General features: G+C 42.3%; 1 protein-coding gene across 1 annotated transcript in view; it reads left to right on the forward strand.

The window, feature by feature from the left end:
* The first annotated feature begins 359 nt into the window (after window positions 1-359).
* The window catches only part of LOC148454069 (thioredoxin-like), a 57,478-nt gene continuing 32,643 nt past the window's right edge, over window positions 360-25,194 (forward strand). Inside the window, exons 1-3 of the mRNA XM_088461303.1 lie at window positions 360-443; window positions 5,154-5,258; window positions 22,890-22,949. Coding sequence (XP_088317429.1) covers window positions 417-443; window positions 5,154-5,258; window positions 22,890-22,949 — 192 coding nt within the window. The 5' untranslated portion in view covers window positions 360-416. The remainder of the gene's footprint in view (window positions 444-5,153; window positions 5,259-22,889; window positions 22,950-25,194) is intronic.

Below are 25,194 nucleotides of genomic sequence, written 5' to 3' on the forward strand. Positions count from 1 at the left end.
TTTGCCGATGTACTATGAATCAAGGATTTGTTTCTTGGAGTCAGATCACCAAGGCTGACATTACTGTCAGTTATCAGTTTTTAATTTTCTTTATACAGTATAATTCTAATTATTATTATTTTCTGAGAATACTGTGAATGAAAACCAGCATTTAAAGAAAACTATGCATTAGAAAAGACACAAATAAAATCTAATATACAAGGATTAATCTGCCCTACACTAATCTGTGCCACTCCCAAAATGTCGGTGAGCACAGGACAGATCACATTGTATTTAGTAATAATGGGCTGGGCTGCTGCCCCGAGGGTCATTGGAGCATCACAAATATTAGTAATTGCCAAGGAAGAATCAGAATGCACAGCAGCATCTTGATAGACAGAATTAAATTTAACGTCTTGTGAAGATAAAGGCGCATTATGGCACTGAAACAGATATATGACCAGGTAAATCTTTTTCCCATATTTTGTGTTTCCTTTTAGTAAATCTATTTAATTTAGGTTACATATTCACACTTAAATGTGTAAGGTAATGAGTTAATATGGAACTAAATTCAAAACACATATTTCGATAAGGTGCAGAGGAACATGAATAGCATTAAAATCTTATTTTTTTCCTGATTGTCAAAATAGCTCAGGTTACTCCAAAAGTTGTTCATTTTTTACGTTGCCTTATTCTGTTGAAATCTTTATTTCTAATCACTGACTTGGAGCAACAAATAAACTGCACTGTTATCAGTAACATCATTTATATAGCACATTATCTTCCATCTTTTAACATATACTTCTAATTATACAATCTAATCAGAGCTACATTATTACGAATTATTTCTTTGATTTCTGCACATACAGTGTAGCAGAGTCAGTTTCCCAACCAGCAAAAGCTGTGACAATACCCTTACTGTATATTACTTTTATATGAATTAATAAAACGCCTCTGAGAGTTTAGTTCTAGTTAATAAGCTATTTACAATAAAAAGTGCAATTATTCTAAAACATGCATGTAAAAAATAATCTTAATGCACAATAGACTTGCCATTTGAGTGCATATAATTATGTTAATTGCACATTGTAATGAATTACGTATTTATGTAAAGTTGTAGAATTTTCAGCAACAGTTTGGAATTATGCTAATTGTTATTTATTCCATTCCTTATGTACTTGGCTATAGAACCCTTTTGGCGCCTTATAAATAAAAAAATAATAATAACAATAATGTACCTGAAACAAAGTAAAATCTGCTCTGTCATCGCTGCTGGGCACTCCGCAAGCAGGGCCGAAATAGCCATAGGTTTCACCAGGCATTTTCAAAGGACCTGGCTCATGGGGTCACTTCAAGCATAATGTGAAATGTATTTTATTTGATTTTGTTATATAACCTGCAGCTGGATCTGGCCTATTAGGTACTGTCCCCGATAATAGATTGCTCTGTGGTGCCCACGGTTTGTATCCAATTTCTTAATTCCCTTGTTTCATAACTTAATAGGCTGGTAATTATGCTCTGGTGGAACTGCTCACATGGAGCAAAGATTGACATGTCTACAAGTGAGTATTTTGAATCACATATTAATTTGAATAAGTTGAGCAAGAGGATAGAATTTTGCAGAACTTCATTTTTATTGTATGTCTTGGGGTGTTATCCCATGTATAATTTTTATATACTGTTGTGATATACTTTTGGTTATATTTAGTTACATTTAGATATTGGTTCTTAATGCTTGCTTTATACTGCTGCTGGTGTTGGAACTTGCTAAATACAGTATATAAGTTATAATTTCATATATAAGTCTACAAATTAGATGTGAGCAATGATATGTCAATTTTTGTTTTAAAATTCCCCTATGGGAGTGGTTAATTTGTGTTTAACAAGCTGGACTGTTTATAGTCAATCAACATCAGTATAATTTAACTATATTGACTCTTTTTCATGTCATATTTTGCTTTTAATTGATTAGCATTCTTGATGTTTAATTTGTGTTTTATGTTTTGTATTTTAACTTAGGGCAGCTTCCAATATTAGGCTGCCTTGTGGTGGCTGGCAAGCTTATTGCATGTTTTGTAGAAAAGGCTGATGTATCCCTCTCCCTCGCACCCAGCCACCCGTGCTTCCATAAAGCAACTGGGGTGATACAGACACTAATTAACTAATGTGCTGATCTCTTCCAACTATATAGCAGTCACTATGATGCTCTCCACGTTTAAGGTGTTCTCCAAGATGCTTCCCATTTTGTATGTAGGTCTCTAGAATGCTTTCTGTATTGTATATTGATGTGTGAAATTCTCTCTGTATTGTATATCAGTCTCTGTAATGCTATCTGTATTGTATGTAAGTCTCTAGAATGCTCTGTATTGTTTATTAGTCTATGTAATGCTATTTGCATTGTATGTAAGTCTCTGGAATGCTCTCTGTATTGTTTATTGGTCTCTGAAAAGCTCTGTTTATTGTACTCTGGCCTCTGGAATGTTATCTGTAAATTCCTAATTAGCTCTTGTCTGCAAGACATATCTGCCTGCAGATTGTACCAATATTAGCAAATTCAAGATATGCTCACAAAAAAGGTTAATGAGAAGATAAAGCAAAGGGGGAATTGTATATAGTTAAACAAATAATTTAATGTCTGCAAAGGTTGTCATATTGGGCCGGATTCATTCATGCAAATTGTCTAAGTTTTTAACTGGGCACTTGTCTAAGTAGCTAAAAAACTGTGCATGCATCCCACGGTGTATGTGTACAGAGTCACAGGACCGACTGAGACGCACAAGCTCAGAAATGTATTGGCACTTTCCTGAGTGGTGTGACTGGGAAGCGGCTAATCAGACACACAAAGATGTACCATCTTATGGGTGTGTTATGGGATTGTCATAGGCATGTCACAGAACTGTTTGCAAACTCAGATGCTTAGTTGCCTACATTGGAGGCCATGCTCTGATACAAAACCTGCACCTAGCATGGGGCTGGCGCACATTTCCATGACGAAGCAAGTGAGATTTTAGCATCTAAAGATGCACAAAGTGAGCATCTCATTGCACATTCATAGTCATACGCATGGCTGAGCACCAGGGAATGACTTGTAGTGGCATTCGCATAAAATCAGAGCATCTCATTGCACATTCATAGTCATACGCATGGCTGAGCACCAGGGAATGGCTTGTAGTGGCATTCGCATAAAATCAGAGCATCTCATTGCACATTCATAGTCATACGCATGGCTGAGCACCAGGGAAAAGCTTGTAGTGGCATTCACATGAAATCAATGAAGTGACTGCGGCAAAAGACGCCAACACAGCGCCGCTGCATCTGACTTAGAATCAGTCACATCCTTTGAAGCATGTACAGCAAATTACAACACAGGACATTTACATCCATATGTGATTTGAATAGCACATACATATATGTAATCTAATGAAATGTTTCTGTGCTCCATAGAGTCCATACTACAAGTTAGTGCTGGTGTCTGCAGACATGATGAAACAAGATGAATGTACTCATTGTGTAGACAGGTGCTTTGGTCAAATTGCTGCCAAGGAAAACCCAGATTCTTTTCTTATTATATAATCTGGTTAATATCACCAAGATTACCTTGCTTTATTTATAAAGTGTGTATTTGGCATTAGTACCATTGTACAGTAGTTACTCTTTCTAATCTACATTGTTTATTCTTGGATGTACCATTTCCTAATTGTAAGGATTTGGGGCCTGATTCAGCTTTGGAAATAGCGTGAGATTTAGCACTTAACTGATCATCTTGGTGAAACCATGCTGCACTGCAGGTGGCACAGATTTAAAATGTGCAGAGAGATTTAGATTTGGGAGGGAGGTGTCCAAACTGACATCTAAAGTGCAGTGTAATAATAAAGCTGTGCAGTATTTGTGGGCTACATACAAAAGCAGCCAGTATTTACTTTACATGCAGAAAAATTTATGTATTTACACCCCTTGCATTGCAACATGGTTTGTCCAGGTATACAGTTAAGGGCTAATTCTCACTCTATTTCCAAAGCTGAATCAGGCCCTTGGGGCTCTATTTACTACAATCCTCATATTGAATGCAGGTTGTAGTGTGATATTATCAACTGAATTCGCATTGCGAATTCAGGCAATATCACAGGGATTTACTACAAATCCCTTGCAGGGACAGAGCTTGCGATAAAGCTCTGTCCCTGTGAATCCCGTCCGCACACTAGTCACGGTATTTTCGCAAAAAATACCATGACAAAGTGCCCACGCATGCACCGACCGGCCGCCGCTGCAACCCCCCCCGGTGCTAAGCCCCGCCCCTGATGCTAAGCCCCGCCCCCGCAATCACGACCCCCTTCGCAGCCGATGATTGCGACTAGACGTTCAAAGTGGGCATTACAGTCCTTGCACATTCAGATTCATGGATGTACATCAGGAAAGGGTTTATACTAGTATTAGCATAAAGTCGCCGAGACAATTATGACAAAAGATGCAAACACAGACGTGGCTGCGTCCGACTTAAAATCATGCCCATAATGTGCGCCACTGGGCATAATTTACTTACAAAGTTCAAAGGGCAAAATCTTATTGGTCATTTATTGAGTATATTTAATAAATGGTGGTTTTGCAAATTTGAGGGGTTTTCTGAGTTTTACTGACAGGATTGCATCCCTCTGATTTCCATAGCTCAAATGGCTACAATTCCTGCCGAGAATCCAGACTTCCCATGTTTTGGTTTTGGCAACACCACCCTCAAATGTTATTGTTTTGGTGTTGGTAAAACCACCCTCATAACTTTTGGTTCGGATCAGGTTTTGGTTTCAGGTCTCGGTTCTACTCGGAACCCTAAAAGAGACCCAAGCCGGGACTTGATTTGACTCAGAAACCCCAAAGTTCAGGTGTGTGCGTTTTTCAGGTAAGCCGAACTGCACATTTCTAGTTTAAAGCTCACTGCAGATTTACCAACAAACCCCCAAAAATAAATGAGGTGGTTGTGACCGATGAGAGAACTCAAAAAGTAAGCTCAGCACAATAGGAATCACAATACACTTATCATGAGGGCGATAATTATATATTGAATAAGAAGGCAGATATATTAGGGGGAAAAAAAATATTTTTTTAAAAGAGCATATTAATTAATAATTATATTACAGGGACAATATCAATTAATTGTTAACTTTGTCATTTCTGCAATATAGGATGAACTGGAAAATGAACTGAAGGCAGCGGGGAGAAAGCTTGTCGTAGTGGGTTTCACCTCTGGAAACTGTGGACCTTGTAGAACAACAACACCATGTCTTGAAGTAAGTGGAGGATTAAGACTTGACAAAAAAGTCATACAGTATACAGGTGAGCTTGTGCTGTACTGTACCTAACATGGGTGTACACAATAGATGGAAATAAAAGCAATTCACACAGTAAGTATCACAATTTTCTGAAAATGTCTACTTTATAGCAGATGTGTAGGGTAGAAATATTATAGAGGATAATAAGGAAAAGGCCATTTAGGCAAACTGAGTTATAATGAAAGGAGATTGTGGTCAGATAGCAGGAAGTCAGATTTAGAAAAGATTTAGAGAAGATGTAGATGCCACACAATGGGAAAACTCTAGGTCCATGGAGTGACCATGATGCATTGCAGGTGAAGCCAACCAGGAAGAGACCATAATAGCATAAGGCGTTTAGAAGGAGCAATGCCAGTGGCTCACAATGGGGATGTTAAAATTCTGTAGAATAATTGTAGTTAGTTCAATGGAAAGTGGGAAACCCAGGCAGCAAAGTTGCCAAGGAATTGGGAGACAATACCCGTGAGGGCGATAGTTGACAGTAACATGGCGGTAGAGTGGAGAGAAGAAATTTATGGTATGACCTTTTAAGGTCAAGGAGAGTGAAGGTTAAGAACAATGACACTAAAGGTGTTACTTGAGAGACAGGAGGACACCTACTCACCTTGACAGTCACCAGGATGGGAAGTGCAGATGAAGTAGAGAGCCCAATAGGAGAGTTCTGCAGGAAAAGCATTCTAAAAATGATTTATCCAAGTTTCAGTAACAGCAAAAAGGCTACAAGAGTGAGATAAGATTATGTTACGGATTCATGAGAGTTTGTTGTAGATAGATCTAGCATTCAAGTGTCCACAAGACTAGGTGAGGTGGGTAAGGGAATGGATGAGAATAATGTTGGGCTAGTTAGAGGCAGGAGGGAAGTTTTGTTGCCGAAAGAAGAGCAGGATCAGATAGTGGGAATTCAGTGGGGTCAAAGGGTAGGGCATATGTCACTAGCAGACAAGAGGAAGAAGTGGATAAGGGCAGGGGACATATGGGTGATGGGGAATATTCAATTGGTATAGTCTAGGTATTGATGCAAGTGCAGGGAGCAGATTGTTTGAAGGGGAAGTAGGAAAAGTAGGAAAAGGGTGGAGAAAAAGTGTGCATGGCAAGTGGAGTGAGAGGACAAAAAAAATTGGAGGGATGATAGTAGAAGATCATATTAAAATTATGCACATTTTTTTTAGCAACAAATTAGAGGATGGTAGTAAATAAAATAGTTACATGGGAATGATAGAGGTAGTAAGAAGTGACTAGGAACAGACTAGACGTGTGCAGATTATGAGTAAGCAGTGGAAAGCAGGACCTGTGGGGAGGGGGACAAGGGAGTTAAGTGGTTACAATACATTGATGATTGATGCTCCGGTGAGCAACTTTTCACACAAATCAAGTTTCATGACAGAACAAGCTAATTAATTGCCCATTCCTCTTTCATTGACAACACTCCTCATTAGTCACAAAGATATTCTGGCTCTGATTCCACTTTGAGCACAGGGGCAGGCTGTTACATCTATATATATATATATTAGGGATGAGCGGATTCGGTTCTACTCGGTTCCGTTCGGATTTAAAAACCGAATCTTATTGGGTATCAGCTGTCATGAGTTTTGGATAGCCAATAAGATTCGGTTTTTAAATCCGAACGGAACCGAGTAGAACCGAATCCGCTCACCCCTAATATATATATATATATATATATATATATATATATATTAGAGATGAGCGGGTTCAGTTTCCAGAGATCCGAACCCACCCGAATTTAGAAGAACCTAGTCGGATCCAAGAAGGCTCGGATGTTCCCGCCTTACTTGGATCTCTCAAATCAAGGCAAAACCATAGAGACGCAATCTCAATGTTCGCGAGCTTTCGTCTCCATGATCAATGTAGTATATAAGGGACCACGCGACGGACACCATTTCACTCCGGCTGTGGAGACTGAACAGGGAGGGTGGGTAGTGTAGGGCTGGGAGAGGTGCTGGTGCTATCTGCTGTGTCCTGGGCTGGTGACTGCTGATCCATTCTGGGCTGGTGCCTGTGACAGCTGTCACTGTGCTGTCTGCTGTGTCCATCTGGGCTGTTGCTGATCCATCTAGGCTGTCTGTGCTGTCTGCTGTGTCCTGGGCTGATGTTTTTTATGTCTGCTGTGTCTATCTGGGCTGGTGCAGAACTGTAGATACATCTGGGCTGGTGCTGTGTCCATCTGGGCCCAAGTTCTGGACTAAAAAAAAAATAATAATAATAAAAAAAATATATATATAGTAAAAAGAAAAATCAATCAAAGTGTCTTTTATATTTTTCTCTGTGTGTGTGTGTGTGTGTGTGTGTGTGTGTGTGTGTGTGTGTGTGTGTGTGTGTGTGTGTGTGTGTGTGTGTGTGTGTGTGTGTGTGTGTGTGTCAGGCTTAACCGCAGTACCGCACAAGATCCAGCCAGCAACACAAGTTGCAGGAAACGAATGGAAATAAATGTTATTGAGGTTGTTAATACTGTAGGAACAAAAAAAGGCACATTTTATGTGATTTTAGCTGTTTTTTTAATTTTTTGAGAAAAAGATCCAGATCCAAAACCAAAACAAGAAAACAAAACACCAAGGAAAAAAATACAAAACCGGATTCACTTCCAAGACCAGGGGAGATCCAGATCCAAAACCAAAACACGGGGGTCGGCGCACATCTCTAACATATATATATATATATATATATATATATATATATATACAATGGGAACGGCAGGCACTCAGCAGGACCAAATAGCTACACAATAATAGAGCCAGACGGAGCCGGTATCTAAGTCAACGTTTCAGCAGTCACGCTGCTTTTATCAAGACATATGTATGTCTTGATAAAAGCAGCGTGACTGCTGAAACGTTGACTTAGACACCGGCTCCGTCTGGCTCTATTATTGTGTAGCTATTTGGTCCTGCTGAGTGCCTGCCGTTCCCACTGTATGCATCACCTTCTCTGCATGTGCACCCAGGCAAGTTGCGTTATAGTTTTGAGTGCCGGACAATCTGTCAGTGACGTATATATACATATATATATATATGTATATATATATATATATATGCCAACATCTATATGGACCGATATGAACAGCGGCATATCATGCCGAGATATTCTGCAGATATCCTGTTCTATAAACGTTTCATCGACGATATCTTTATAATCTGGTATAACAGTGAGAATGCATTTCACAATATGAATGACTCTCTAAATTCACTTGATACCCGGGTTCGGTTTACGTCAGCTATCAGCGAAAGTTGGATGGGTTATTTAGATATCTCTATCTTCAAAAAAAAAAAAGGTAGGTTGGCCTATACACTGTTTCGCAAACAGACAGTTTGGAATACTCTGCTTTATTCTACCAGCCATCATCCTGATGGATTGAAAAATGGTCTACCTATATCACAATTTCTCCTTGTCCTGAGGAAAGTATCAAACATATGGCAATCTTCATATAAGACAGAGCAGTGCACAGTGGTTCCAATGTTCATCACTAGAATAGTGTGGCAGTATCACCAGAGGTGGCACTGGTGAGCAGCAGATTCTGTGTGGGGCAGGAAAGATCCGCCCACACAGAGAAGAAAAGGAGTCTGGGAAGTTGTGTAAGGGCTGTCTGGTGGAGAGAGCTCAGGTGTGGGCTGATGAGGCAGACCAGTCAGAGAGCCCAGTGAAGCTGAGCGAGCCATTGGGAGGCAAGGAGGTCGAATCTTGCAGGAGGCAAGGGGGGACCACAAACTCTCAGACTGTGACAAGAAGGCAGTGAAGCTGCAGGCTGAGGAAGCCAAGGTCTAACCTGGAGCATACAGGGAAGGCATAGAGACAGACTATTGGTGCGTACACACTGGGCGATAAAGTGGACGACTGAACGATAACGATATCGTTATCATTCAGTCGTCCACTTTATCGTCCATTTTTAACACCAAAAAGATGAACGATGATGACGACGCGCATTCCCGCGGGTCGTTCGCCATCATCGTTTATCGGGCTGACATGCAGGCCAACCTGACGATCTTGTCAGGTTGCTGCATGTCATGGAATGGGAGAGAGAGCCCAGCGCTGAACGATATCATTAATGATATCGTTCAGCGGCTGTGCTCAAAGTCATGAACGACATTGAGCACAGCCTGCCGGGGACAACACTACATGATATCGCTCAGGGAGCATATCGTGTAGTGTGTACACACCATATGTGTGTGTAGTTGTGTCAGCCAACTAAAGACCAGGCCGGAGCCTGTGTTAACCTGCAGGAAGCAGGGCTAAGCTGACTTGGGACTTTTGTTTGCAGACTAGCTGCTCCCTTATAGAGAGGGTTGAAGAAGTGAGTTAGGCGCCCCAAACAGGGGCTAGGTTTGTTTGTTATTTTCTGTTTCCTGTTTTCATATGCTGGCAGTAAAAGCATCACCTTGTTTATTTCACCTGAAAGCTGTGTGTGGACCCTCATTAAGCACCTAAACACTGTACCCTTTCACCCTCTGCCGAGCTAATTAACACCAAGACATCACAATAGCTTCAGCGCATATTGGCAACACAATCCAAAACAGGACATGCAGAAAACATGGCCAAAGAAAATCTGGCTTTAACGCATATTGGCGACACATACCTAGAAAACATGGCCTGCTGTAGTCATAGCAAAACAACAAAACACATGGCAATCTTCATATTGGACAGAGCAGTACAACAGTGGTTCCAATGCTCATTACCAGAATAGCTTCAGCGCATATTGGCAACATAATCCAAAGCAGGACATGCAGAAAACATGGCCTGCTGCTGACATGTCAAAACATCAAAATATATGGCAATCTTCATATTTAACTAAACAGTAATAACTGCAGGATCACCAGATAACATAATTACAGCTGTAGGGTATATACAGACCTAGACGCGCTAAACATGGGCTAGGTTGTTTATTGTTTTCTGGTCCTTTGTGTTGTACCTGTTTTCCCTGCTGGCAGTAAAGCACCATCTCATTTGTTTTACTTGAAAGCTGTGTGTGGACCCTCATTAAGCACCTAAACACTGCACCAATCCACCCTCTGCTGAGCTAATTACTGCCAAGATATCACATTTGATGGAGAATGCGGGCATAAAGATTCTACGCACACAGGTCTACGCAACAAGATCTTTTGTGCCAAGAATCATGGGAAATAAAAAGAACAATTCTAAAGGGAGGATTCTTGTTACAACATTTAATTCTAAGTCTAGAGAAATGGAAAACCCAGGCTGGAGTTTACAGTCTGAATGTGAAGAAAGTTGGTTACATGGAAAGGATTTAAAGCTGTTTGAAATCCTCTGTAGTGAATCCTTTCAAATTGATGGGGTAAACAGTGTTATTCCATTGAAAGAGACATTTACAAAGCAGAATAAAGATGTCAGTGTGTGTGGTCAGTGTATGGTGCAAGATCCATCCAGAAAGGACTATATCAGCCTGGAAGAATTTGACAGTATGCGTAAAGTTTTGAATGAAAGTAATACGTATTATGTTGGGAAGGTTGATGACTTAATGGAACAATTGGCTGATGAGAGAAATTTTCATGAGCAAGCTGAAAATAAATTACGGTGTGAATTGTCCTCTTTGAAAATGGCATTTGAGCAGGAAGAAATAAAAAAATGTGAAGGTCTTAACGAGACAGACCTCAAATTGGCAGCTATGTCTGAACGCCTTGAGGAAGCTAAACTTTTCAAATGCATTACAAAGTGTGAGAATGATGTGCTGTTAGCAAAGAATGACATATTACAGCAAGATATTGTATTGCAGCAAAGGTGTGTGGTACTTCAGCAGGAAGTGGAGGAATTGAAAGAAGGTGTCCAGAGACATCGGAGTGATGCAGAGCGCACGCAAGTGAAAGTGGCGGATCTGGCTCTGCTGTTAAAGGAAAAAGACTCTTTAATTGCCTCCACTCAAGTAAAGCTTTAGAGATTGTGAATTGGAGAAAAATTCTCTAGTGGGAAAGTTTTGTGAAAGTAAAAGAGAAATGTCTCCAGAGGCTGCAGACTCACGCTCAGTGGGAAACTGACCTTGAAGGAAAAGAGATGGAGATGGTCCATCTTAAAGTCAGCTGTAAGGAGCAAGTACAAACTCTCCACTCCAATTTAGCTGCAGCTAGAGCAGTTTCAGAAGGTCTGACAGAAAGAAATGCATTCCTGGAGGAAAGTCTGCATAAAGCCACAGAGCAAAGTGAATCTTTGGAGAGAAAGCTTAACCTTGCTCATGGCAGGGCTTGGAAGTTGCAAGAACAGAGTGAGAACCTTGACAAGTGTCTGCTAGGTACACAGAACCAGTTGCAATGATTCCAAGTAGAGAGGAATACCAAAGAACTGCAGTTGCAAAGTGAATTAAACGTGGCAGAGTCTGAATTAATGTACAAAAGTTGAGACTTGCTGAACATGAAGTTGTGGAGTGCAATCTGCTGCAATCTGAGAGCAAGTTGAAATGTGCCATGGTGAAAATTGCCCAGCTGGAAGAGCAGCTGTCGATGGCTCAGGAAAAGTTCCACATGGTAGTGGGAAAATCTCAAGAGGAAAAGAAGTTAAATAACATTCTGAAGTTGAATTCTGGACCTAAAATGGCATCCGATGTCTTTGCTGAACCCAGTGTGGCAGAAGTACATAACCGCAAGCAGCAAATGTTACAGATTGATCCTGAAAAGGCTGGCACGCAGAGTGATATGCTACCAGTACAGAGTGTCTTGTGTGATGAGCAGCGGACAAACAGTGAATTGCGGGAACTAAGTAAGATGTTCCAGAGTTATGTCTTTCAGCAGCAATGGGACCATAGAGATGTCCTCATTAACGATACCAGTGTACAGGAAGGGACAGAAGTATCGGAGTTGGGAAATTCCCTAAAGGTCCGTCTTGGAAAAGTGGATGAGATTCCTTGCAGTGACTTTCAGCTTACAGTGATAGCTGAGGGTATGAAGTTCTCCAAAAGGGGCTCAGGTCCAGATTGCAAAACTGTGTCCGAAGTTGATAATAAAGAATTGACGTATACAGATGGTGATCGCGTGACCTGTGAAGTAAAGGTACAGGATGTACAAAATTCTACGGAGATAGTGATAGCTTCAAAGGATGGACTCTTTTGTTGCCGGGTGTTCAGAGTGATGAGAATGTGACTCAATCACACAGTTTTGCAGGGCAAAGCAGAAACTTGGAGAAAGTTAATTCTGAGAGTCTTGTGAAAATAATACTCATGTATGTAAAACAATGCCTTGATGCAAGCAGGATGGAATTTGCAGTACTGCTGGATTTATCTGTGAGGAAGTGAAGTGGTCTAAAATTACAAAGCTTGAAGCAAAATGTCCAGCTAAAGTGAATTGGAAAATAAAGACCTCTGTGGAGAGTGAACTTCAACCTGTGCTGGTGGAACATGTTGAGATTGTTCATCAGATTTTCAAGGCTCAAAAATCAGGAGCACAAGAAAATCCAAGAGATCTATGCCTTAATGAAGTGGCAGATAGCCATCAAAGCCGTGAGATAAATTATGTGGATCAATGGAGTAAATATTCAAGTATCCTATGTGGACACGGGAGTCCAGAATCTGTGGGTGACAGTGCCAGTACGTTGTCTGTTGACATAAAGCCAAGGTTCAGAAGTTGTGATGGTGGTGACTCTCGGGATAATGTTAGCTCCTCTTCTTTCAAGGGGACATCGGTAAAATATGCCAGTAGCCAAGACAGGGCTTCAAGGCTGCAGGTTAAAGATGGGACAAGTAGAAGTTGGCAAAAAGATGTTCCTTTAATAGTTTTAAGTGGCAAGAGTAAAGATGAAATATGTCGCTTTGGGAAAAGTAACTTCAAGTTCTTGATGCCTGACGTAGTACCCGGGGATGACCCTCAAGTACTGCATAAAGAAAGCAAGAAGTACCATTGCTACCATAAAGTGAGGAAAAAAGTTTGGAGGGAAATAAATTCTGGAATCTAGAGGATGAGACCCTCAGAGATCACAAGAGTCTGTATGACCGTGGATGCAGTGGATTTCCCTCATGAGGAGAGTGAAGAGGGACTTCGCAATGAGAATGCCTTGTCCCATGTAGCTGAACCCAGGGGTTTCAAGCTGGGGAGGGGGATATGTGGCAGTATCACCAGAGGTGGCACTGGTGAGCAGCAGATTCTGTGTGGGGCAGGGGAGATCCGCCCACACAGACTAGAAAAGTATTATGGGAAGATGCCTAATTGCGGTCTTGTGGATATAGCTCAGGTGTGGGCTGATGTGAAGGCAGACCAGTCAGGCTGCCATGGGAGACAGTTTATGTGGGATTGTGGCAGCCAGCGTGTCACGATCCGGGCTGTCAGGCTGCCAGGGTCGTGGCTCTTACCTTGCCGGCCGCTCTGGCGTCGTCCCTCTGGCGGTGGAGCTGGGTCCTGGAGAGCGGCGCTGGGCACAGGGGGTCTCCACAGACTGAGGGGGCCCATCTGGAGAGAGGTGTGAGCAGGTGTGACTGACAGCACTTCTGTGCTGAAGACTGATGGGCGCGGCCATCTTGGATTCTGGTCAGGTGTCTAGTTGGAGCCAATCAGGTCACAGCTGTCAAGGGAATGCTAGCAACCAATCCTGCACTACCTGAGGGTGCTAAAGGGCTGTCAAGAGGTCCTCTAGTTGCCAGTGCAACGTCTTTCACAGCGTATGCTGTGAGCTAGTTCCTGTGCTTCCTTGCTCCGTACGTGCTGCAGTTCCAGAGTGTCACAGTGTGACCACCTCATAGCTCTGTACCACTCCAGCCCTGTGTACCAGCTTGCCACCTGTACCCGCTACCAGCTGCAGACCGGCCGACCCCGGTCACTGAGTACAGTCCGCGTCCCTTCAGCTGAACTGCCCTCCGTGTACCCAGTCACCTCATGAGTCATACTCCATTAAGACCGGCTGCCTTTCAGTTCCAGCAAACTAGCCTCCATTGAACATCCGACTCCACTCTGGGTCCAAGCCCACACCAAGCCATGACACAGAGAACCCAGTGAAGCTGAGCGAGCCATTGGGGACCAGGAGGCCTGTGTCTGGACCTTGTAGGGGGCAAGGGGGGACCACAAACTCTCAGACTGTGTGACATTTAAGCAGTGAAGCTGCAGGCTGAGGAAGCCAGGGCCTATATCTGTATGATACAGCAAAGGCCTCCAGGACTGACTGTATTTGTGTAGCTGTGGCAGCCAATCCAAGCCAGGCTGGAGCCGGTGATAGACCTGCATGCAGAGACTTTGGTGGCAGACTAGCTGCAACACATTAGAGAGGGACCAAGAAGTGAGTTAGACGCCCTAAACAGGGGCTAGGTTGTTTATTGTTTTCTGGTCCTTTGTGCTGTACCTGTTTTCCCTGCTGGAAGTAAAGCACCATCTCATTTGTTTTACTTGAAAGTTGTGTGTGGACCCTCACTAAACACCTAAACACTGCACCAATCCACCCTCTGCCGAGCTAATTACCCCCAAGATATCACAATATAGATATCTATCTATCTATCTATATAGATAGATATATTACACCCATCAGTTGACAACCTAAGGGCCTATTTCTGAACAGTATATCTTCTCTGGCCCTGGGTCATTCAATCAAAATTATTTTTATTTTTCAGTGAGATGCAGCAAAGAAGCTTTAATTAGAATACGTGGATGGCACACAACTTTTATTATGTTTTTGTAATGACACATGTAACATGTTCAGCCTCTAGTATGTAATATCTTTGGCTCTGCTAGATGTACAGTGTAAAAAGTATGAATGCTTCAGTCGGCATAGGAAGTTCATGATAACTCAGGTTCTACACTGACATCTATTGCCTTAGGAGGAGTGGTTCCATTGACAGCACAACCTGTTTTCTTAAAGTGAATGCAAAGGTAATCCCATTAAAAAAAAATGTTTTGCGCACAAGGTATTGCTTAAATAAGAATAGGCTAGTATACCATATTCCAGCGGTTCTCAAACTCGGTCCTCACGACCCCACACAGTTCACATTTTGTAGGTCTCCTAGCAGGTGCACAGGTGTTGTCATTACTCACGGACACATTTTAATAGATCCCCAGGTGGAGCTAATTATTTCACTTGATTCTGTGAGAAGACATGGAAAACATGCACTGCTGGGGGTCCTGAGGACCGAGTTTGAGAACCTATGCCATATTCTATTATCATTCCCCTACTGAGATTGATTTAATTTTAATTTGGGCAACTAAGCCATAACATGTAACATGCATATGTATTAATATGTTCCCGTGTTTTCTTGTAGCTTTTAGGAAAAGAATAAAAGTAATCTGATCTTCCATACTGTAACGCTGCTACCCCTTCAATGTTTAAAGTACATAAAACAGAGCTGAGGCAGATTTGAACGCTGGTCCATATGTGGAGTGTAGTGTGTGTGTTTTTGCTCTGTGCTGGAACCAGGTGCACGCAAGTATGAGCAATGTGACTGAAGGGGCCTAACTGGGCTGCAACGAGGCATTCTCACATAGGCTAAGTTCAGTGAAAGCAAGTCAACAGAATTGAGGGCTCTGCAGAGTTGTGCCTACATGTATTTACACCTGTTTCAGAAATATCTTGCACAAGGGATAGTCACACTGATAGCGTATGGCCTGGCTGCAGAGATCCATAGAACTCTACACATGAGCGAATATATACATTTATTTCCATGCACGCACTGCGGCAACAATTAAGGGTAACTTGCATTCAGCTTGGCATCAGCTGCAACATGTTTAATAATTTTGTCATTTGGAGATTAGAAGATATCATTATTAACCCCTTCCCAAGGTTTTTTCACCCTTGTGCTGAGGCAAGTGTTATTTTTCAGCAGGAACTCAGTTCCTGAACTTCTCATTAACTATGACGTAATGCCCTGGGCCCAAATGTATTTTCCATAAAATAAGTTTTATTTTAAAATCCCTTTTGAGTGCCTTCTTATAAAAATACTGTATTTATGTATATACTAGCTGGAGTACCCGGCTTTGCCCGGGGTTTTAAGAATGTTTGTTTACACATCATCGTCCAACAAACCTCTCCTTAGGCAGGCCTCACGAAAAGTGTGACAAACTTCCCCATCAACATTCCTAAGGTCTTCAAAGGAAGTAGGACCTGTAACGGTGTAAAGCAAACTTCGGAAATAGAAGCATTCAAAATTTGTCGGATGTACAGTGTAAACACGGCCAAGAGCTTCTGTTGCTCTGATACCAGGCTGACCATCTACAGCGACTCACTGTTTTCTGCGCATAAAAACTTTTCGAGAAGCATTCCATGTGTAATATTTTGGCAGCTCACAGTACAGCAGGGTCCTTGCAAAGTCATAATTTTGACACAGTTCGAAGAAAGAAGTCAATGTCGTTGCATAATTTGGTATGGTCAGAGAGCTGAGAATGCTGGCAAAGCCTGCTAAAGCTCTCTTCGATAATAAACATTAAGATCATGACAAAACATGACAACACAAAACGCTTGTGCCGAGGCACTACCCATATGCCGTGAGGCCCCACAATGAGCATACAGCAAAAATAGTGTTTTTTAATTAATTAAAAATTAACATTAATTTCGATGTAAAAATTTTTTAGTTGCCTCCGCCGTGTTTTAATACACTCATATGTAAAATTTCACGATCTGCGCTTGTAAACTGTGGATTTGTATAGAAAGACAGAAGGACAAATTTTCGCTTCTATATAGTAGAGAAGAAGATACAGAAGATAGAAAAGAAAAAATAGTAGATAAGCTAAATCATTTTCTAATTCCAGACCTGACCTGTAGAGGGCGAATGCTATGCAAAAATTGTGTTTTTTAATTAATTAAAAATTAACAGTAATTCAGTTCGATTTCAAATTTTTTTAGTTGCCTCCGCCGTGTTTTAACACGCTGGTATGTAAAATTTCACGATCTTGGCATGTAAACTGTGGATTTGTATCGAAAGACAGAAGGACAAATTTTCACTTTTATATAGTAGATATCTATATAAGTATATATAATTGTTTTTCTACAGCTCCACCCCCAGTAGCTGTACCCACAATTCCTGAACCTATTATTCCAGAAAATTTGCGCTCGTAATATTCAACAGCAATATCACTGATTTTTTTTTATGCCATAATGTTAGGGATCCCTGGTTTGACTAAGACTAGGTCAGGGCAAATAACTGTATTATTATTATTATTATTATTATCCTTTATTTATATGGCGCCACAAGGGTTCCGCAGCGCCTGACAAAGTACAGAAACAAATGAGCACACAAGACAACAGCTATTAACAGTACAGACAATGCAGTGCAAGTACATGATTTATATACATTGCTGCATAACACCTAAATAAGCAGCAGGGTGTCAGTAATCAGTTTTAGGTGCCATTGTGAATGAAAGTAAAAGTAAGGCAAGAAGAAGCACGTGAGGAAAGAGGGCCCTGCTTGCGAGAGCTTACATTCTGAGGGGAGGGTCAGACAAACAGGGGTGACACAGATGGGCTAGATAGTGAGGAAGGAGCATAGAGTAGTGGGTTAGGATGAGCGCTGGAAAGCATTGAGGAAGAAATGGGTCTTGATGGCCCATTTGAAGATTAAGAGCCAGGAAGCCAAGTGATGGAGGAATTTTGCAGGAGCAGTGGTGTCAGAGGGGTAAATCCAGGGTTTGGTGATGGCTAGGAGAATCCAGGCATTGCAGATGAAGTGCTCATGAACGGAGACCAGTTTATTATAGACAAAACTGGCTTTCCAGAGGGAACAGGAGAGAGGGGCAGAGTAAAGAGGTGAGAGGAGAATGAGATTATTAGGGTTGATGCAGTGTGGAGGTGATACTGATCTAGAGAAGGGGAATAAGGAGTGTGGGGTTATGTGGCTGGCTTCTGAATGAGGAAGGGTGACAGCAGGTGGTGGGTCAGGTGGAGGTTTAGTGTGGTGTGGGGGGGGGAGAGGATAGGTAACTTGGAGAAAAGAGAGGGTACAGGGTTTAGTGGTGGTGCAGCAGGACCATGGTGGAAGAGAAGTGAATAATACTGGAGTTGTGGGAGATGCAGTTGAGAGACTTATATGTGATGAAGAGAGACAGAGGAGGGGGAGAACGTAGAGGGGACTATGGATGGAGAAAAGAGGTGAAAACTGGTGGTAGAGGAGAAAATAATGTAGCGGCTGAGTGAGGGTGGAGTAGAATAAAAGAGACATCGTGTAGATGAGGCGGTTGGGGGTGAAAAAGTCAGTAGTAGTAATGAGTTTGAGATGAGGGAGCAGTACAGGTCAAAGGTCAAAATCAGATAAAAGAAAGAACAGTGCTGGAAGATGTAAAGGCACAACTACAATAGTAAATTATAACCAAAAAAGGAGTGTAGAGCTGTTAAAGTAGCAAGACTTGAGAATTAGTCTAAAGTATGAATATATATATATATATATATATATATATATATTAAAAAAAAAAAAGGTATAGGTGTGAAACAATGGTAGATACTACAGTAAAGATAAATTGACAGTGGTATTGGAATGATTTAAACAATGTAGAGAAGAAACACAAACATACAAGTATTAAATGTTCAGTAAGCAGGTAGTTGCTTGCAATGCTGAAGCAGGGTGTTGTCAAAAGGTGGGTCCAGGTTATAATGGAAGCTGGTTGCTGAGTAGCAGGGTTTCCAGAAGCTCAGAAGATCCTTTGCTTTTTTCCAAGTTATAGAGAGTTCTTTTAAAATATTGTCCTCCTGTCTTCCTCCTGCAGAACTCCTGACTAACTCTTGAAGTTATGCTGTACATGTAGTCCCACTTAGAAAAAACCCACTTTGAAATAAAACCTAGCAGCCTTGTACAAGCCTAAAGCCTTGTGACCTACTGATTATATAGTTAAGCATAACATGTGTAGTCACTGATGACACCCACCCTCATTACCCTCACCCACACCAGATACAAGTCATAAAATTCTAATACAAACAAGCAAGGCCAAAACAGCATCCCATGAAGCTAGGAGATAAGATCTGACTATATAATTACATTTAAAGTTACTCTGGTGTTTACAGATATTAAATAAAGACAGTATACCCAGCAAATCAGAGAATTCCAAACAGCATTGGTTTTTCTATAATAGGTGCCTGGTGCAAATATATGATTACCCAGCAAATCAGAGAATTCTAAACAGCATTGGTTTTTCTATAATAGGTGCCTGGTGCAAATATATGATTACCCAGCAAATCAGAGTATTACATTAGCATCCAGACAATAGGCATGCGCCAGTGCCGGCACAGGAGGTGCCGCTTTGGCACTGCCCTCTCTGCCGGTTATGGACTACCCCGTCCCCTCTCCCTCCTGGACATGGACACAGACTACTCACCTGGCCGTCCAGGTGAGTAGTCTATGTCCCGTTGGGAGGTGTGGACGTGGTTGTCCATGACCCGGTGGAGGGGGAAGTGCCGAAGCGGCATCTCCTGTGCCGGCACCGGCGCATGCCTATGGGCCAGACTATGGTCACGCAGATCTCCAAGTCCTGATGTAGTGATGGCAGAGTCTAATACTCACAATTAATATTCTATTACTCTGCCCGTTATACCATACACCTCTCTGTACTGCTACTACCTGTGGAAAATACAGAGAGGCCACAGATCCCCTAACATTCTATCACAATTTCACAGTCTCTGCAACACAAACTAGTGCTCAGTTAGTTAGTCTTCCCCTGCTTCTAGCAATCATTAATAGATATAAGTAAACCTTAGCAATCTAATAGCTTCTACCAAATAGACTAATAAAGGCACATTTTATTTACAAAGGAGGTACAATGATTTGTTACAAAATTATTTCAATAAAAAGGTTTAAGAATTACACTCGGCTTATTCTGGCCCAGAGGAAATGTCAGGAAATGTAGGTAAAGGATGAAATTTAGAATTGATCCACAAGTCTGACACAGATAAAAATTTTCCCATATCTTTTATCAGCTTTCCCTACCCCCGTTGTGATGTCCCCCTACAGCAGGGATGGGGAACCTCCTGGCCGGGGGCATTATAAGGTCTTCAGTAACATTTGGTATGGCCCTCAGAGCTTTTTTCTGCTACCCTCATTTGGCTAGCAGGGTGCCTAGAATGGCACCCTGCAGCCAGAAGCTATGCAAAAGTGCTACCTGGAGCATCCTTAGGATGCCTCAGACGGTCTCACCGCTGCCCTTACAGCTCCCTGGAACATCCTCAGGATGCTCCGGGCATTGTTGTAATCACTGGCGATTGTGGCCCCGCACCCATGTGACATCACGCGGAGGAGGCATGGCCTAGACCAGGCCCGCAAATAATGTTATATATATCAAAATGGAACTCGGCGAAAAAAGGTTCCCCACCCCAGCCCTACAGTGATGTCATGACTCAGTCCCTGATGACTGGCTGGTCGGTTAACAAATTAAGGTCCATGCTAGGACCACTCACTTACTTTTAGACTAAATACAAGTAACTACATAATTTCGCCTGTGTAGTAGCCACATGAAATATAATTTGTTCACATTAATCCCTATTGGTGAAGATAAAAAATCATTGTAAACAAGACTGCTCTGGGTTGTGTTATTGGTTAGTTACCTAATTTCTCCCAAACCATGTGTCCTAGAGACTCATGGAATCGGTATGATTTACCGCCGGACGCATGGCCGGCGGTTCAAACACTGACAATATGAGGCCGACAGGGCTGAAAATCCTGATCGTCCTAAGGTAAGTATTGACTAACCTAATTCCCCCTACCAACCCTAACCCTCCCTTAGGGGTGCCTAACCCTAACCAGCCCCCCAGTGCCTAACCATAATCCCCCCTCTAAGTGCCCAAACCTAACCACCCCTTCCCCGCTGCCTAAACCTAAGTCTCCCGGGGGGTGCCTAACACTAAACTCCCCCCAGGGGTGCCTAACCCTAACCCCCTCTTCACCTAGCCTAACCCTAACCTCTCAGGGGGGGGGTGCCTAACCCTAAATCCCCCCCTGGGAGCCCTAAACCAATTTGGCAGCTTAAACATAGTTTGTACATTGAACCATCAGAAAGCAAAGGTTTCACTATCTCAGTCATGCTGAAAAAAATCTGTATTTCAGAATATTCTGTATTTTGGAACATTTGGATATGGGAGACTCAACCTGTAATTACTTTTCCTGCTCACAGAATACCATAATTGAATATACATACTAATGAAACTACACAAGCCCCCATCCCAGGCTTCCTGATTGTGATTATAACAGACCATCAAGAGAACATAATTTACAATATGCCCTGAAACCCATAATCTCTAAAGGTACCCACACAAATTATACTTTTTTTTTTTTTCCAGAAGACTTTGTATTTTACAATTAATACCTTTAGTCTTTCTACTTATTCTAACATGTAAATACAAATTAAATTCAAATGGCAAAAAAGTATTTTTTTATGGAAATTTCTTGAATAGGAACCAAACGGAAATGTGATTATACTGTATATATTATATATTTTTTTCTATAATAATAAACACCACAAAGAAATAGTTTGTTGTTCTTGCTTTGTTAATCCACCTATCCAAAATAGAAAAAAGCAGGATTCTATGTGTAGGTTTTGACAAAAATCTGCAAATAAATTTCGCTGATCTGATTTAAACAATATTGGGGTATATTAACTAATGTGAGAATTTTTAGAAGTGGAGATGTTGCCCATAGCAAGCAATCAGATTCTACTTAACATTAACTGGCACCTTCTAGAAGATAATAGCTAGAATCTGATTGGTTGCTATGGGCAACAACTCCACTTCTGAAAACACTCACTTTAGTAAATATACCCCTATGTGTAGGAAGAATATGGTAGCCCAACAAGGCCTACCATTTAAAAAAACTTGACAACCTATGCATTAAATAAGGGACTACTTTTTTATTGGACACGAGATGAAGTAGATATGAAGCACCTCAAACCCCTGTGGAAAATGTGGAATTATTTTTTGTGTACTGTTTTAATTATTGTCTGGTAGGGCATAATTTGAAAGAGGAGACACCCTTCTTTCAAGACATAGGGTCCGATTCAGATTTGGGAATAGAGAAAGATAGAGCAAGTAACTGAGCACCTGGACAAACCATGTTGCAATGCAAGGGGCGCAAATACATAATTTTACACTGTTATTTAGATTGCATTTTGGACACACCCCTCCCAAACCTAACTCTCTCTGCACATTTTAAATCTGCCTACCTGTAGTGCAGCATGGTGTTACCAAGATACACCTTTACTTGCTCTTTCTTACTCTATTCCCAACTCTGAATCAGGCCCATAATGCCCGCCCCCTATATAGGAAAACATACGTTTTCTGTAGCGCACGGTAACATTGTCCAGTGATCACCAGACAATAATTAGTCAGGAGACCCTCCTCTTTCAAGTGTGGGTGCCCCTGACCACACTAATCACCAGGCAGTAACTTGGTGGGGAAGTTCATTCTGTTTTTGTGGCAATGGGACCGCCCTCATTGTGGATGATGATTGGGACTCTTCCGCAGGTGTGTATATGCAGATGACGAGTCCCACTCTTCATCTGCAGCGAAGGGGTTAAACATCTCAAATGTTCCTGCCACTAAATACTTATGTTGTACTTGCACTGTGCTAAAATATTATCCTATCAATTCAGGTATATGAGTACAATAGGAATTAGCAGGACAAACTTCTTAATTTTCATTTTCAGTTAAATAAGAACATTACAAAATAAATATTTCTTTTTTATTTTATTTTTTTTCCAGACAATGTCTCAAGATATGCCAGATATAGTATTCATCAAAATTGACGTTCAGAAAGCAGACGTAAGTAGCAAAAATAAATATATAAGTACACTTGAAAGTCTATACACCCTTATTGAAATTGCAGATTTGTTTCTGATGTAAAGCATGAAATCAATATAAATCCTATACAACATTTACTGTGACCTTAAATCTAACAAAATTTAACTGCAAAATAAATAGACAAATTTTAGCGAAAATAAGTAAAATTAAAAAATCCTACAATTCCCTAGTTGCGTAAGCATATTTTGCTTGTGTAATGGTGCATACACACGGGCAGATGTGTCAGATGAACGATTTGAATAATTTCTGACTGCATTAAAATGAATGGAATCATCCAAATCTGACTGCAAACACATCAGATGTCAGATATCGTTATCTGGCAAGCGGGAACGTGCATCGTTCATCTGACAAACATGTCAGATATGTAAGATTTTCCTTCAGATATTTTAAAATCATTATTGTACAGATCTGAAGGAAAATCTGACCGTGTGTATGCACAATAAGAGCAGTCTCTATTAACATAGTACTGTACACCTGGACTTTGCAATTCTATCCCACGTTTCCCTGAAAAAATATTCAAGGTCCATCAAATTTCTTGGATATCTCCTGGCACAGGCATGTTTAGGTCATGGCACAGATTTTCAGTGGGATTAAGGTCTGGGCACTGACTAATCTAGGACTTTGATCTCTCTTTTTCTGAAGCCTTTATTTGGTTGACTTGCATGTGTACTTTGGATCATTGCATGGACTGAACTACCGGCAGTCAGGTCCGGCGCTTCCATTAGGCAGCTTTAGGCAGCTGCCTAACTGCGCCGGGACCTAAGGGGTGGCCTGCTGAGGCTGTCTTTGGAGAGGGGGCATGGTCTTACCTCTCTCAGCAGCCACTCCTGCCGGCTGAGAGACCCGGTGAAACCTACTCACCCCAGCACCAGGCGCCCATCTACACCCACCACCCGGAGAAGGTAAAACAAAACACACACACTGCAGCTTGGTCCGGCGCCAGTGATGTCACTGTGTTACCGGCCGGCCCATTCTGCTACTCTGCTTCAATCTCCCGAGGGCAGTGGCTTTAATAGAAGCTCTGTTAAATTTCCCCATGCTCTCTGGGTTAGGTCTAGACTATACAAGGCTGATGGACCTGTGACGTCACACCCACGTGACCCGGCCTGAAAGGGGGAGGGGCGGGGATGCTAACGGGGGACCGAAAGTGTCCCCTCGTGGGCTCGCTGTGCTCGCCACGCTTCGGGCACAGTGGCTCGCTGCGCTCGCCACAAATATTTATTCCCCCTCTATGCCCTAGTGGATGGTAACGCAGGAGCGGTCCAGCCTCCTGCAGCGGTCACGTGGTGGATACGTCACAGAGGTCCTTTAGCCACATAGGAAATAGCAGCAACCATGCTCTCTGGCTGCTGGCCCCTCCCATCCTGTGCTGACCCCCGAGCCACACATTACAGCCTGCCCTTATTTGCCTCTCCGCCGTGGGACTCACGTTTTTTTGCGTAAGATTACAAAGTTGAGGCTCGGGCGGAGACATGGCTTGAGCACCGATCGGGGAAAGCTGCTGCAGACAGCTTGCAAGCAGAGTGACTGGCCACACAGCCACACTACGGAGCCTTGCTGTGCTGCCTGCAGTGCTGCAGGCCATCTGTGATCCACCGCTCGGCTTGCTACAACCCGCACTGTTGGGGCCGGGCTGCTGCTTGAAAGCCTGCGCAGTGTCTAACACTGACCGTGCAGGCAGTCGAGAAGGAGGGGGCGGGACGGCATGAAACACCGAGTGAGTATGGAGCCACTAGTGGGACTGACTGGCTATTTGACTTAAAGCTGCTCTGTGTGTACGGGACAGCTGCCTTTCTCCTGGTCCCTACTGCCAATTCTACTGACATCCAAGCAACTGAGAGTAAAACCAAATAAAGGGGCCCGCAGCTAGCAGCATTATAAAGAGTCAGATTACCCAGTGCAGTAGCGCACGCATTCACTACACGAACTGGAGCTACCGCGAATGCGTGGCACCTCCTTTGACATTTCTGATTGTTAGAAGAGTGAGGCCTCAGTAGCTCCTACCTAATGACACATCAATTCCCGCGCCATGCTCTGCTCATCCGCACCATGCACAAGCAGCTGAGGAGCAGAGTGTCCCTTTTCTCCTCCCTCCCTGCTGCCTTCTTCGGCAAAGAAAGATGTGGCTGGCCACAACAGTACATGGATGGAGGTAGCAGCTTCAGACAGGAAACAGGCAGCTGCTACAGTGGGAGAATCAAAGAAG

This window comes from Taudactylus pleione, unplaced genomic scaffold, assembly GCF_031769625.1.
Source record: "Taudactylus pleione unplaced genomic scaffold, aTauple2 ptg001032l, whole genome shotgun sequence".
NCBI lineage: Eukaryota > Metazoa > Chordata > Amphibia > Anura > Myobatrachidae > Taudactylus > Taudactylus pleione.